We start from the raw sequence: 16,064 nt of genomic DNA on the forward strand, positions 1-16,064 counted from the left end.
TGGTATAACCTGTTATGGTATAACCTGTTGCTCACTCACAACATAAGGTAGTGGTGACTAATCATGATTAATATTTGTATTATGAATGAATATTTTCAAGAATCTTAATGGTAATGTGCTAATACAATATGATTCCTTGATTGGTAGATCCTTTTTGGAGGATATTATTTTCATCGTTAACCGTTTGTAAGATTTACAATAATTAAATTCACTAATTCATTGACAATTTTCAATCTTTGAGGTAAGATTTGTTTTGTAGAGGAATTAAAAATACCTTTTAAACGAACTAGTATGCTTCGTGAGAGTGAATATTATAATATTAAAAAAGATGATGAACATGTTTAAAGTATAAAAAAAATGGGTTAGGAAAAGAACTAAAGTTAATATTAAATTTAAAAAAAAAACTTCTAAAAATTAAAGATTTTATTAAAACTAGTTAATGATATTTCTTTTAATACGTTGAAGAATTTGTTTTTTTAGTAGAGTTAAAAGAATGGAATTATTTTCATATTCTTTATTTTTTTTTAATAAAATTTTTATGTAATGATAATTATATTAACATGGACTTAGATAAATAAATATAAAAATTATTTTTATAGATTTTTTAATGTTACAGGAGTATTTGTGATTTTTCATGTTGGTTTTATTTATAAGAATAAAAGAATAATTCACATTATTAATTGATTGATATAAATCAAAAGTAAATAAATTGTGATATGATGATTCCATGCATGTGCTTATATGTGTTAAAAACTGAATAAAATTGCGTTTAAAAAGGAAATTATTTACTTAATTTTCAAATTTAGTTAGGAAGTATTAGGAGACAATCATGTGAAAGAGAAGAAGAAGGAAGGAAGTGTTCAGGGAGGAGAGAGACATAAGCGCAGGCAGAGCTGCAATTGCCAGAGTGGAAGCGGTCCTCCCCGGCTCTCCTTTTTTGTTCTTCTGATATAGTTTCAGTTCATCTCAGTGGCGAACGATTAAAGCGAGGTTGAGATTGAATTTAAATTCGGAAAAACGAACTTGTATCACTGTATATTTACAGATCTTGTAATACTGTATTTCCTCAGATCTAGTGTTCGTTGAGCGGTTACCATTTCACCACTCAATACTCTTCTCTTTCTCGTATATGCGTAGAGATTGTATTGATTGAAATTGCTTTTGGTGCCCTCTGAAATAGAAGATGGAAAGCGAAAAGAAATCGTCGATATCCGATGTGGGAGCGTGGGCCATGAACGTTGTCAGCTCCGTTGGGATTATTATGGCCAACAAACAGCTTATGTCCAACAATGGCTATGCTTTCAGCTTTGGTCAGCCTCTCTCTTCTTAACTATTATTTCTTCATGTTTGGATCTGAGACTGAGACTAATAGATCTCTCACTTCTTCCATGTTATTTGTTATCTCTTTAATTTTCTGTTTCCACTACTACGATACGCTCATTTTATGGTTCTCTATCTCCTCTGTCGGTCACGATCCAAATATCCATGATATTTTCTGATTTTTTTTAGTATTTCCTATTTTAGAAAAACTAGATGATACTTGATACCGACTGTTGTTTATTTTTTACTGGAGCTTATTACTGTTAGTTTGATAGTTAATATTAATCTGGGAGATTTCTGACATGAGTATTATATTTCACAAGTATTATGTGCAAACTTTTAATATTATTACATACAGAAGTTTCTGCTCGTGACTGGTTGAGATCCTGTCCTCTAATTTTCCTTTTCTTAATTTTTTTCAGCCAGTTCGTTAACTGGGTTCCACTTTGCCGTAACTGCTCTCGTCGGTCTCGTGTCAAATGCTACTGGTTACTCAGCGTCAAAGCATGTTCCCATGTGGGAACTCATTTGGTTCTCACTGGTTGCTAATATGTCTATCACGGGGATGAACTTTAGCCTCATGCTCAACTCCGTTGGATTCTACCAAGTATGGTTTTATGACGATCTTTTCTGCGAATAGGGATATCATATGTTCATGGCTTGGATATTTAAACTTTAACTTGTTTTCTCGTCAACAATTTCATCCCATAGTCATTTTAGAATCCTCATCCTTCTTCCTTGTTAACATAACATAGTCATTACCTTTTTGCCAAGCATGCACCAGGCCAATTATTTGAAGCCTTTCATTCTATAATGAGGAATTCCACCTTTACCCGATGATCGTTGGTTTTACATATTCATGATTTAACTAACTGCAGCTGTGAGTACTAATGTTAACCCTAGAAGTATTAGTATCAAACGAGATACTTACTGTTACGTGTAGTAATGAAAGTTTTGCAAGACAAAAGTTACGATGGTCTGAACATAATATTCAAGTCTTTAAGAGTGCTCTTTTGGATGTAGGCCTGTTGTGTTTAGGCATTCCTTGGATCTGCAAAGAAGAGATGGGCAATTAACTATCAGGCCCCACTCCATTGCCTAAGTTAACATCGAGAATAATAAAGATAATGCTCGGAGTAGGAGTGGATAAATGACGCTTTATCTGGAAGGACCTTCTTAGTGGACTTCCAGCCTGTTGTACAATACCTGTTTGTTACAGCATGGTGTCAGGTTGATCATTTTAGTTAGATTATTTTAGGATGAGAGGGAAAGGGAGGCTAAGATATGCAACTTATTTTTATAAGATATTTTTTTAGATTTTTATATTAAAACACTATTCTCCACCCTTTTTTTATAAAAATAAACTCCTTAAAATTTTAAGAGGTTTCCTCTGTATATTTGGTCTAACTTCTCTTTATAAGGGGAAGAAAAACGTAGAAACAGTTTGGCCAGACACCTTAGCTTGTACTCAGCTTGTCATTTTAGAGAAGCAAGTGTGGGTTACTATGATTACATCTCAATTCTTGTATATTAGAAGGTGCTATGTCGCGTTGTTTTCAGATTCATTTGCCCATATTGTCATGACTCGCCTTTGATGTATCATGAATCATAGCCACCTAGTCATTCTCACGTTTTCGCCGAATTTTCACTACTGCTTTTTAGTTAATTTTCTCGTGTTATGTGTCGTCACAGATATCAAAACTGAGCATGATTCCTGTGGTTTGCGTGATGGAATGGATACTTCACAATAAGCACTACTCAAGGGAAGTGAAAATGTCAGTGGTGGTTGTGGTTATTGGTGTTGGTGTTTGCACTGTAACTGATGTAAAAGTTAACTTGAAAGGTTTCATATGTGCCTGTTTAGCAGTTCTGTCAACATCTTTGCAGCAAATTGTAAGTATTATTCAATGTTTCTTCTCTAATATGCTGGCAATACAAAATTGACTGCTATTTTTGATTTCCTTTTCACCTATCATTTTAGTTATTATGAACTCGTACAATTTTAGGTGAGGTTCTGGACAGAACTTTATTAGATTTAAGTGATATGTTTCTTAAGATGATTTTACTCGAAATGATAATAATAATTTATTTGTGTTTAATTTCTTAGTAAGAACAAAACAAGGACAAGATTCTCTAGGAAGCTTATTGCTGAAACGAATTTAATCCTAATGAATTATTTAAATGCGGAGGTTTGTTTCCAAGAGAGGAAAGGATAGAAACACAAGACATGAATGAATATCATTAATGGTGGAATTAAACAAGATAGAAAGACAAGAACAAGAACAAGAGACAATTAAAAACAATATATGAAAAGACAAAGGTGGAGAAGACTTAAGAAATGTAAAGAAGAGCACCACTTGAAGATGGAGATGTCTTCATCTTCATGATAAGCTCAAGGAAGAATAGTCACTTGCCTCCTAGGAAGTCAAGATCCAAGTAGGTAATCACTCACACAAGAGTATTCTCACTGTGAAAATTGGTTCAGTAAAATCTTGTTAAGAATCCTAATTGTCTGATGGCTCAAGATCAGCTGGCTGCACCAGACTGTTAACTTCTTCTAAGACTAGTATGTCTGGAAAGACTGTCTAAGTGACGTTTCAAGCCCAATAGTAGGAAGTATTGTTCACTTGTCTTCTCTTCTCTGCTAGTTTAGGTATGTTTTACGAAAGTTAGTTACAATAATTATGTTGTATAAATAAGAACCTGTATAGACAGTTATTGTTAATTGAGAGTTGTTATTCAACTAATAACTGAGCTGAATGAGAGTTCACTAAAAGGAACTTTGAGTCGTAATCTCTGGTTACAGGGAATCTTGTTGCAGATGTAGATTGAAGTTTGTGAAATAGTTTAATTGAATCACGTTTCTTCTGTGTGTGACTCTTTCTTGTTCTTCTGTCGTTTACCTTTTACTATTTCGTTTTGCGGATTATCTGATATCAGTGTGCTATTTGTGTGGTCGAAGCTTCTGCAGTGAATTTGATTTGAGTTATTCCACAACACTAACAAACTCACAATATCATATATTCCAAAGTGAAGTTACATGTGTGAGTGATGGCGCTATTTATGGCCTTTGAGTTCTGAATTTGCTATGCCTAATGACACTCAAATGTGTCTCCAATTACATAGAAGTGAGGGATCTAGAACCCACTCATGCCTAGATGAAAATTTCAAAACAAAAGGAGGGAAAATTTGAAATTTAAAAAAAAAATGAAACAGGAACTTTCGTGTTGGCCGAATTAGGAGTCACACTTCTCTTGCTTACTCATGATTCTCATACTCCTGTGGTCATGTTTACGCTACCCTTATGTTAAGCTTCGATCTTTATGCTTCCTTCTTGCACTTCTTATTTTAATCTTGGCCATCCTTCTTTTATTTTCTTGGGCTTTGAGAAATGTTACTTTTAGTATTTATACCTCTATAATTAAGAAATAAAATCCTACACTTAAAAAGTCCAAGAAACACATAAGAGAGAGAGAGAGGGAATATTTTTGTTAGCAAAAATAACTTGTCTAGTCATATTTCTTGTGATTCTTCTAGGGACAGTTTATTCTTGCTCTTGAGCTCGTCATTAAGTGTCATGACTAAGCACTGTTCTCCCCTTCTAATGGCCTGTCTCTCACCTGTAAATGGTCAAGTATTAGAACAGATTAGTATTATAGTTAAATGATGAGTACAACAGAAGAGAACGCAATTTGTGGTAGATGCTATTATTTATGCGTGATGTTTGTAGGATTTATTCATTTTTATAACTAATTTTGTTGTTTTTTTCACCTTTTCTGTAACAGTCAATTGGTTCTCTTCAAAAGAAATATTCAATTGGATCGTTTGAATTGCTAAGTAAAACTGCTCCCATTCAAGCGCTTTTTCTTCTTATTCTTGGTCCATTTGTTGATTACTATCTTAGTGGCAAATTGATAACCAACTATAAGATTTCTTCTGGTGCCATTGTAAGTTCCTTTTCCCCTATTGACACCAATCTATCATATTATGTATGTATTTTATCTTCAAATATACAAATACTGTTGGATTATTCTCTTAAATTTTTTTTCTTTAAATTCTGCAGTTGTGCATTATTCTTTCATGCTCGCTAGCTGTATTTTGCAATGTGAGCCAGTACCTTTGCATCGGACGCTTTTCAGCCGTTTCCTTCCAGGTTTTAGGCCACATGAAAACAGTATGTGTTCTGACGTTGGGATGGCTGCTATTTGATTCGGAGCTAACTTTCAAGAATATCATGGGAATGATTATCGCAGTTCTTGGCATGGTAATTTACAGTTGGGCTGTAGAGACTGAAAAGCAGTCAAATCCAAAGACATTACCTCATCATGCGAAAAACAGCATGACGGAAGAAGAAATTAGACTATTGAAGGATGGATTAGAAAAGATTCCTCTGAAAGATGTTGAACTTGGTGAGGCTGAAGGATAGATTGACTCGGATTTGGAGGTGAATTGTTGATAAATGATGCAGGCAATTATGTTGTGTATTTCTTTAATCTGCTTTGTGCCTTTTGTCTAGTCCACTTAGTAGTAAAACCTCGTTTCTATTTGCTTACACTGGCATCCAGTTCATCAGTAATGTTTCTTTATTAGTTTTATTTGTTACTTTTGTTATGTTGAGGTTATTTATTTGGTGTGCCAAGAAATTGCTAGATGAACAATATGATGGCACCATTAAGATGTATAATTTGTACGCTAATGAAAAGCGATATCAATCCCCTATAACACTTTTTTGTTTGTTATGAATTCAATTCGTGCCATCTTTTAGTCTCTGGCGTTCCACAGCTGGCGTGGATGGAGGTCCTATGCTCTTCGTGGTGGCCGTGGAAAGCACAAAAATTAAGAGGTGCAACAAATTTTCCTGCAAGAATAATAAAAAAGGTAAGGAAATTTTACGATTATAAAAAAGGTAAAAAAAAAGTAACATTCAATTTTAATAGCATAAAACTTGTAAAATAAGGTATTTCATAGTAATATTCAAAATAAAAAATTTACAATCTAGAAAATTATTATTATAGCTGTTTCAAGGTATATCCATGGTAATATGAGATATATAAATATAGTTTCAAAGAAACAACATTAAAAAAAATAAAAGTCTTTCTTAAAATTTAAGAATTAAGGAAAACAACCTAACAATGAGATAGTTTAACTCTTTTTCCCTTGCCCATACTAACAAAGGTGATTGATAAGACTATATTGATGTGATTAAATTAATTCTATTAAACTATAATAACTTCGATATTATTAAGAAGTCAAAAAAATTAAAAAGAATAATTTTAATCTTAAGTTGTCTTCTAATACAAAATTATTTTTAACAAATTAATTCTTATAAAAACTATAATAAAATAAAAATAATAAAGAAGATAAAGATAAATAAAAAATTAAAGAACCAATTAACAAAATATAGAAAGAAATAAATTTATACAAAGATTTAAAAAGAAAAAAACAATGATAAAGAAATAGGTTGACTTCACTCCTTTCTCAAACTAGGATTCTTCATTTATTATTTAAAGATTATTGTTCAATTAGTTATTGACTTATATTTTTAATTTAATCAAATATAAATTATCAATTAATTTGTTGATGTTCTCACTAATAACTAAAGTACATTTTGAGTTAAAAGCAAGAACTTTTTAGATTAATAATAGTATATTTAATAAAAGTACATTCTCAAGTAAAAAACTAATTAATTAAAGTACACTCTTAATTAATTTTGATTAAAGTTTTGACCTCTAATCAAAGTACATTATCAATTATTGACAAAAACTTATTTAATCACATGAAAGTTGTTTTTAACTTTAATCGAAGTGAATTCTCAATTAAAATTAAAAACTCTTGTACTCATGATTGATATGTTATGTAGATTTAATATCATGCTAATTTGTTACAATGTAAAAATCATTACTTTTACTTGATTAAGAAGCAAAATAGATAAAAATAAATCACAACAAGAATTAAAAAAACAATAAATATACTCATCTAACCTCAGAATCCAATTAAAAAAGGGTGTTGCTCCCTCCACCTCCATAGCCTTCTCCCTCCACCTCCCCTTTACTATTTTGCCCCTTCCTTCATCTTTTTTTTACTATTTTGCCCCTCAGTAAAATTTTATTTTTAAAATTATTGTTTTTTAATTTTACTCATTTATCACATATTTCACTGATAACCTACGTAGTTCCTTGTATGAGTAAAATATTTTTCTGCAAAACTTGGTGATCGTGAAAAGAATTATCAAGCAATCTTCCTCTTGTTCTCGGTGCAGTACGTGGTGCAGTGCGTTTGTGGTGTAGTGTCCTTGTCGTGGTTCCTCTCCAGATACGTAGTCATAATCCTTCCAATAATCCTAAACCCTAAACCCTAAACCCTTCCCATAATGCTTCCAATAATCCTTTTAATATGCAAGCCTATAATCCTTCCCATGAGCCGCCAATAGTAAAATAAAAACGAAACGTAAAGGAACACTGCCTGGACGGATGACATCCTTCAACGGATGTCAACATCCGTTTAAGGCGAAACGGATGTCGACATCCGTTTTGCCTTAAACGGATGTTGACATCCGTTGAAGGATGTCATCCGTCCAGGCAGTGTTCCTTTTACGTTTCGTTTTTATTTTATTTAGGATTTATTTTATTTACAGTAGTTTATATTTAAAGTTTCGGCCTTTCGCGGACACTGTTGAAACGCGACAAGCACCAAGGCAGAAAGCACCGAAAACAAACCTGGACCACGCCGCACGCCGCAGATCCGCTCCTCTCCCAGCTGAACGGCCTCCACCGCACCAAGGCACCAACGGCTCAACGACTGCTCCACAAACGCTCTTCCGAAAAATGAAGAAGAAAGAAATGGAGAAATAGAAGTGAAAGGTTGATGAGGCTTGACGGAAGAGAAGAGAAAAAGCTTGACGGAAGATAGAAAGGTAAACGAAAATGAAAGAGAGGAAGAGGTGCAGAGGGAAGTAAATCAAAGGTTTTAAATAAATTAAAATATTAAAATAATAAAAGTAAAATCAGAGGATATAATTGGTATTTTAGAAAATTGGGGAGGTGGAGGAAGAGACGTGTGGGGGTGGAGGGAATAACACCCATTAAAAAATTATAACAGAATCAACCCAAAGGTTTAACACTGCATAGAATGTTAAAATATAAAAAAATATAAGAGAGCATGAAGAACATGAGAGAAGAGAGAGATGAAGAAATTAGAACGTGAAAGGTTCCTAAGCTCCCCTATTGTGTTTTTCTAAGTCTCTTTATATAAAAATTGGATTGCAATTTCTTTCAGGTTCTTTTGATATTGTAATCTTCTTTATCATAATATATCCTCAAATCATCCTCTAAATAATCCAATATATATATACATATATATTATTGTTGTGGAGATCTAAAAGTATTTGAGAAGATCTTAGCTAGATTTAAAAAGATTTGAAAAATATTATCTTTTGATATTTATTGATATAGTTAAATAAGGTAATTATTTAAAAATATCAAATAAAATATCTAAAGATATATTTTCCCCAAATTATCTTTTATCATAAATATTTATCAGTTATCAAAGTCTTTTTTTGTAGAAAAAATAGAGAAAACCACAAGGTCTAATTTTTGTTGCCCATTCCCTTTGGCTTAGCCAATTTTCTTCAGTTTTTTATGTTTTTCTTGCCTTCTTCATGCAATGTTTGACTTGACTTCTAGTGGTCTTGATTATTTGTTATTCTTGTATTTATCTTTAAGGTGTCATGAATAACTAATTTATTTTCACACCTTAATGAATTCAACTTAACTACAACTGTACTAACACATATTAAAATATTCAAAGAACATTTATGCAACTAAAAAATTATTTTTAACATGTTTTTCTATATCATGCTCAATAATCCCAATTATAATAAATCTTAATTAAAATGTTTTTTTAAAGTACAAAAACCAATTAAAAATCAAATATTAAAGGTTAAATGAGGACATAATAATGTACTCATCAGTGATCATTGTAAAAGAAAGAAAATAACATAGAAGAAAATGTAAATTGATGTGCAAAAGAGTTTTCATAAACAAACATAGAAATAATCATCATACATCACTCATTCATAAAACAACCCTATCACATATAATGAATCATTCTAGACTCAATTATCTAGATAAAGCAACATTTATGTGAAATCTAGAGGGGTCATGCACTTCTGGAGGCCTTTATTACTCTGTAAAGTTATTGTCAATGAATTTCACCTTACCACACACAAGGTTAGTTCGTTAACATCTTTGGCCAAGGTAAAACCCCTAGATTAGGACCTCATACACCTCTCACCACATACCTCATTTTACTTTACTTGAGCTTGAATGATTATTAGAGGGACATGATAACCTCCAACGTTTCGACTCTCGGATCAATGCTTACACTAATGAAACGTCACCATAGAATCTCTTAATTAGATTCATGGAATTACGCCAAACACAAATACAATACTCATTATTATTCGCATACCTATGTATTCATAAATCTATCAATCATTCTCATCAAAACTTCACAAACCAACCATTGTTTTAACATTCACATAATAACAAACATTAACGACATCATAAAAAACATATGAAAATTTAGTTAAATTTATGATATTTTTGCTTAGCCATTAGATCTACTTGCTCAATGAGTAGTGCCTGAAGGCACGCTCGCTCAGCTATCAAATATGTTCACTTAGTGATTAATATCTGACAACACACTTGCTCAGCCATTAGATTTGCTCATTCAACGAGTAGTCCCTGACAGCACACTCACTTTGCCACCAGATTAACTTGCCCGACGAGTAGTGCCTGACAGTACACTCATTCAACAAGTAGTGCTTGACATCACATTCGCTCAACGAGTAGTGCTTGACAGCACACTTACCAACGACGAAATAGCTCTCTCAATGAGAATATCAATGAAACTTACATACTTAAATTCTTCCAAAACTCGCCTAGCAAATATATTCTCGCCAGTGACTGTCAAGTCAATGAACTCTGTGACTTTGATCTACCGAGCGACTACTAAATCAGTAACTCTCTGACTTTGACTTCGCCTAGCGAGTATATGCTCTCCCAACGAGTCTACATTGTTCTGCAAAACAAAATTTTGCATATTTATGTCATTCAAACCTAGTAAATCAGTTTAACACTAACCACAAATGCCAAAATAACCAACCGTCATATTATACACAAATCAATAACTCAATTAACCTCAAATGTAATCTCATTCATGCAATATATCAAAATTTAAACATGCAATTACTAAAGACAATTCAAAACCCCTAACTCAACTGAACAGGTCATATTTATCAAATAGTTCAATTACACAAACTAACTATTATACAAGCATACAATCAATAATTATAAGTTAAAATCAATGTAATTAGCTTCTCTTACTTGATAGACAGCAGCAGAACGCTCAAAGAATCATAAAAACACCTCCAAATCCACAAAATCTTATAATCTTACAATCTTACAATTTTACAATCTAACATTCTTATAATCCTACACTTTTCCAATCTTATAATTTTACAATCCTATAATTTTACAATCTTATAATCTTACATTTTTATTTTATATCATTTGACTTCTTTTATGTGGAGGTTATGATAAAGTTCTCGTCTAAATCTTAACTTTAATTTATAAATAAGTCCTGTAGTCTTTGTAACTCCATTTAAAGAATCCTGCTTTCCAAATAGTTCTTTTCTGATGTGTCTTGGTTATAGTATTCTTTCTATTATTGGATCCATGTCTAAATTTCGAATGCTTTAACTTTTACAGAATCACTTTTGATTCCCCGCCATTGTATTATGTAACTTGCACCTATGAAGTGTGAAACTTATGTTTAATTCTTTCATACAGGTGAGGAATCTGATAATGTGTTTAAAGATTTTGAATGTTAAAAGAAAATCTTGATAATGTTTAATTCTTTCCTCTTGATTGATTAGCGCAACGACTTCCAAATTATTTGATAATTATGTTCGTTATTTTTTACTTTTGAAGAGGTGATAAAAAAATTTCAGATAAAAAAATTATAAACATGGTCAAAGATTTGTTGATACTGTGTCATAATAAAAAAAAAGAAAAAACTCACCTTTACTATGCAATTAAAATTTAATTAAGCTTAAGATAAAAAAAAATACTTGGAAATTTTATTTATCATTCGTCTATTTTCTCTTCATCCTATTTTTCCTTCCCAAATAAAAAAAAAACGCAGAAAGCCGATGATGTTTTTCATGCAAAAGATATAAGGGAGTTAATTTAGGAAGATTCTGCAATCGGAGGGGGGAGATTGGGGAAGTAAGAAGTGAGACGATGGCTTCAGATGGGAAGAAAAGCGATGATATGGATTCGCTGTTTGACGGGATGGTACTGTTTAACCCTGCTGCCGATATTGAAATTGGAGTTGAAGCAGAGGTCCAACAAGACAATTACAATGGTAGTGATGCGCTGACAACATCGCAGCCCCTTGACGAGAATCTCTTCTCCGACCTCACGCTTGTGGTGGATCCCCTCCAAAACTCACTAGCAGCTGAAGCCGACCACGATCTCCAATCTCAACACCAGCTATCTGTATCTGCTACCGCTCCAACTTCCTCTTCTTCCTCTACACAGGGTCAGGGTCAGAGTCCGAGTCAGGGTCAGCCCCCTCGAAGGAGAAAACGATCTGGCTTGAGGATAGGATATGGTAGAGATACCCTTCATTTCAACGACATGCCTCACACTCTTTCTCCGCTCCCCCAACCAATTTATGACAGTGAAAGCCTCGGCGCTGCTCATACTGTTCGGCTCCCAGAGACCCTTCCCTCCATTATCACTGCCACTGATGATGCTGATGCTGATGCTGTTACTCTTTCCCTACCATCTACTGAATCTTCCTCCAAATCAGACAATGAGAATCGGGAATATCAACACGCTTCAGCTTTTTCTGGGGAAGAACCATCTGCTGAATCTTCCTCCAAATCAGAGAATGAGAATCGGAAACAACATCGTGTTTCAGTTTTTCCTGAGGAAGAACCATCTGCTGAATCTTCCTCCATATCAGGGAATGATAATTTGAATCAACAACATGCATCGGCTTTTCCTGAGGCAGAGTTTGAGCAAATCAAGGCCACCATACGTGAGAAGCTTAACCTTGCCAGTCAACTGGTAAAAAATGCTTCTTCTGCTCGAAAGGATTCCATCAGAAATAGAAGAAAAATCGTTGAGAATGCCAATCTTGCTTCGCTCAGATACATGGAACTCGAAAAGCAATTGGAAGAAGCCTGCGAAGCTGAAGATTTCGAAAGGGCCGAAAAGGTTAGCGAAAAGCTTTCTGTTGCCGAAAAGGAGAAACTGACTTACATCAATTCTTTGAGAGAAGCCGATGCTTTTGTCGACGCTTTAGATTTAAAATTGCAGCATACCCTTGAATCTCAGTTAGTTGCCGAAGAACAATGCGCTATCCTGCTCGACCATTATGCAAAGGTTAGTTAAATATACATCCTTTACTAGTTTACTCTTAATACATACTGCAGTTGCATAACTGTCATTTCTTTCCTCACTTTTTTTCTTCCCTTACATCGTTTATATAATAAGTTCAGGCGGAAGGTTGACCAAGCGTAGGTGAAATGAATTTTGTCTAGTTTACAGCTTTTTGCATTTCCTTGTAACTTAACACCAATCCATCAATCAAATCAAATGTTACAAATTCTAAAGTTTCATCCTCTGGTAACACGAGACAATTGATTACTCATTCGTTGACATCCCCTTACAAATCAATCATGGTTAACATTTCTGATGTGACTGTTTTCCTCTTTTTCTAGAACGCTTTAAATAATGCAGATTCTATCCTGAAGAAAGCAACATCAGTTTTTTCAAAAGAAATGGACCAATGGCTTTCATCATCTGAAGCTATGGAGGTTAAAAAGATGGAATTGGAGATTGAAGCACAATTTATGAATGAAGCTCGTTTAGAATTGAATAATTCCATTGAGCATTCAATCCAGGATGACAAAAGAGAAAAAGAGATTCTTTGTAAAAGAAAGGATGTGTTGATGGGTGAATTGGATCAACTTCTTGCTTTAGTTAAACAGAAAGAAAAGGAGATAGCAGACAATGACTCTAATTTAGAAGCTGTAGAAAATAAGATAAATAAAGTTCTCTCTGGATTTGAAGAGATGAAGTTAAGCATTAATGTCAAGTATGACAAATTGCAGTCTGCCCTTGCGCATGTGAAATTAGAAACTGAAACTTTGACTCTAAAGAAGGGGGAGATTGATAACTCTCTCACACAGGAAGAAGAAATGGGAGCAAGACTTAGGAATTTTGCTAGTATTTCTTCAGAGGAAGCTGAGGGATACCGTGAAACAGTTAAACTGAGAAGAAATTTGATGTCATCTATATTGAAGTCCAGGGGGGACAAACTGACACTTGCAGAGAACGAGGAAAAGCTTTCTGGAGATGTCAAATTGTTTCAAGAGGAGGTTTCTGCCGCTAGAACTTCCTTGCAGGTTAATTCTGATTTTTGTGTTTAAAATTGTGTGTATATATATATGGCTGAGATGTGATGGATGATCATAGACTCCCAATGTGTATGCCTGCCTCCTGTGTACCACCTAATAACCTTAAATTTGAAGTTGTGCACAAGTCAAGTTGCTTCAATATATAATAAATAGTCCCACTCCATAAGTAATCAAATTCAAAAGCTACACAAGCAAGTCACTTATTTTCCCGATAAAGAAAATTATTTTGGTAGTTTTTGTTCACAAATTTCATTACACTGTTTCTAGGAACTATCTTCAAGAAAGTCAAGCATCCAGCAAGAGATAGCATCCTTCAAGCAGAGGATTATTTTCATTGATAAAAGAGTCCCAGAACTAGAAGCAGAAAAGAAAGTTGCTACTGCTGCAAGAAATTTCAAGGAGGCGGCTCGAATAGCTACCGAGGCAAAGTCACTGTGTGTTGAAAAAGAGAGCATCCAGATAGACATGGACAAGTTTACATTAAATCTTGAGAAGCTTGAAGAAGAAATCAAAGAAACCCTTAATAAATTACAGGAGACTGAGGGAGTGATTTTATTAAAGGAGAAAGAGTTGGCAATGGTCAGATACCAGAAGCTACGTTTGGCATCTGCTACTGCTAGAGCTGAAAAGGCTGGCGCACTAAAAATGGGTGATATAGAAGAAGCGAATCTCCTTACTACTGAAGCCGAGGCAGCAGACCGTGAAGCTGAAAAACTTCAATCGACGTACAAAATTGAGGCGAAAGACTTAGTTGATCTAGGAAGACATTTAATTTCGATGGATCATGTATCATATCTTGACCAGAAGCAACTGGGAGAACTAGGTCTCTCACTTCATCTATAGACTGAATAATGGTTGAAAGAGGATTTGGGGATTGATAATCAGATATACGAAAGCTTAGTAACTGGAATTACGTACTGAGAATGTGATTGTCACTTTTCTCTTTTTTTCTTTATCAATTTTTGAGGCTTTCGGATTGGTTACTGAGTTTGAGATTTGTGCATTTTTCTTTTCATTTGTGTGAGGGCAGAGCAGGACAACAAAAGCGGTGTAAACTGTGAAGATTGTTATTTTTCACTACTAGAATTGCATGATTCAAACGATAGCTCTTGGACATTTACAATAGCTAGACCAAAAAAAAAAAACTACGACAACAATAGCGTATTATGAACCCATGGTTTCTGCATCTTGTAAGGGGTGTTGGAAAAGTTGAAAATGTCTAGGCATTAGATTTTATGATTATGTAATTCTGGGACACGACTGAAGTGTATAATCTGAACAGATCTAAAAATATATTATGAATTACATAATTTCAAATATATTTTCAGGTTTCAAAATATATTTGGATTGTGATGGTGTAATCTGGTATTTCAGATTACATAATTAGAATACTTTTCAAATTCAAAAGAATATTTTGGATTTTTGTATTATACATTTTGAAACACATTTCTATATTACATACTTTAAAAACATATGAATAAAAACATGATGAATTGAACAATTTAAAATATTTTTTGAATTGTGTAATGTGAGATTTTTTGTATCCAAAAACATATTTCGGATTTTAAAACATAGACTTATACAATAAATTTTCAAATTATGCAATCCAACAATCCTCATTCAATCATTAAATAGTATTTTTTTTTTCACGTTGAATCACTAAAAAGTATGATTTCAATAAACATGCCCAAGAGAGAGAAAATTAGAGGACAAAAGCAAAACCCACACGGCTTTAAACACCTGTGTTTGTGTGTGGGTATTTCTATTGTGCTAAATTTCATTTATAATTATTTATTGTGATACGCTGATTTTTTTTTTTTCTAAAGCATCTACCTATGGAATTTTCTATTTCTTATTTTGTTAATAATACAAACTCTACCTAAACGAAAGATAAAGTTCATCTCCCTTTTGTAACTAAAGAAAAGGAAAATGGAAAAAAATTGACTGATTTTTTAAAGAAAGAAATGGAAAATGGGAGAAAAATGACTGGGTAAACTAGTAGAACATGATAGTTGAACAGCGAATAGTTTTACATAGTTTGAATTCTGAATTGGTGAATAATAAGATTTACTCAAATGTAATGTATACTTAAATATAATATATATATATATATATATATATATATATATATATATATATATATATATATATATATATAATATTTTATTTACTCATTTCTTAAGTATCATCCACCAAAGGTGCACAAAATAGAACCTCCCGGTATAAAATAGACCTTCTAGGCAAAACTCCA

The 16,064-nt window shown here is 33.2% G+C and overlaps 2 protein-coding genes across 4 annotated transcripts; both read left to right on the top strand.

Annotated features, from left to right (window-relative positions):
- Positions 1 to 796: 796 nt before the first annotated feature.
- LOC108319964 (UDP-rhamnose/UDP-galactose transporter 1) lies at positions 797 to 6,063 on the top strand. 3 transcript variants are annotated; one of them, XM_017551283.2, is made up of 6 exons: positions 797 to 990; positions 1,071 to 1,310; positions 1,743 to 1,927; positions 3,013 to 3,213; positions 5,106 to 5,267; positions 5,384 to 6,063. In XM_017551283.2, exons 2-6 carry the CDS (start codon positions 1,184 to 1,186, stop codon positions 5,744 to 5,746), a joined length of 1,038 nt encoding a protein of 345 aa, XP_017406772.1. In that variant the 5' UTR covers positions 797 to 990; positions 1,071 to 1,183; the 3' UTR covers positions 5,747 to 6,063. The 3 variants fall into 3 exon arrangements, with proteins under 3 accessions (XP_017406772.1, XP_017406773.1, XP_017406774.1); XM_017551284.2 differs by having other exon boundaries at positions 1,181 to 1,310; XM_017551285.2 differs by having other exon boundaries at positions 1,184 to 1,310.
- Positions 6,064 to 11,493: 5,430 nt separating this feature from the next.
- Positions 11,494 to 14,918, top strand: LOC108319966 (uncharacterized). Its single transcript, XM_017551290.2, has 3 exons — positions 11,494 to 12,776; positions 13,115 to 13,801; positions 14,081 to 14,918. The coding sequence occupies exons 1-3, from the start codon at positions 11,625 to 11,627 to the stop codon at positions 14,654 to 14,656; spliced, it is 2,415 nt and encodes an 804-aa protein (XP_017406779.2). The 5' UTR covers positions 11,494 to 11,624; the 3' UTR covers positions 14,657 to 14,918.
- The last annotated feature ends 1,146 nt before the right edge of the window (positions 14,919 to 16,064 follow it).

This window comes from Vigna angularis, chromosome 10, assembly GCF_016808095.1.
Source record: "Vigna angularis cultivar LongXiaoDou No.4 chromosome 10, ASM1680809v1, whole genome shotgun sequence".
In the NCBI taxonomy this organism is placed as follows: Eukaryota; Viridiplantae; Streptophyta; class Magnoliopsida; order Fabales; family Fabaceae; genus Vigna; species Vigna angularis.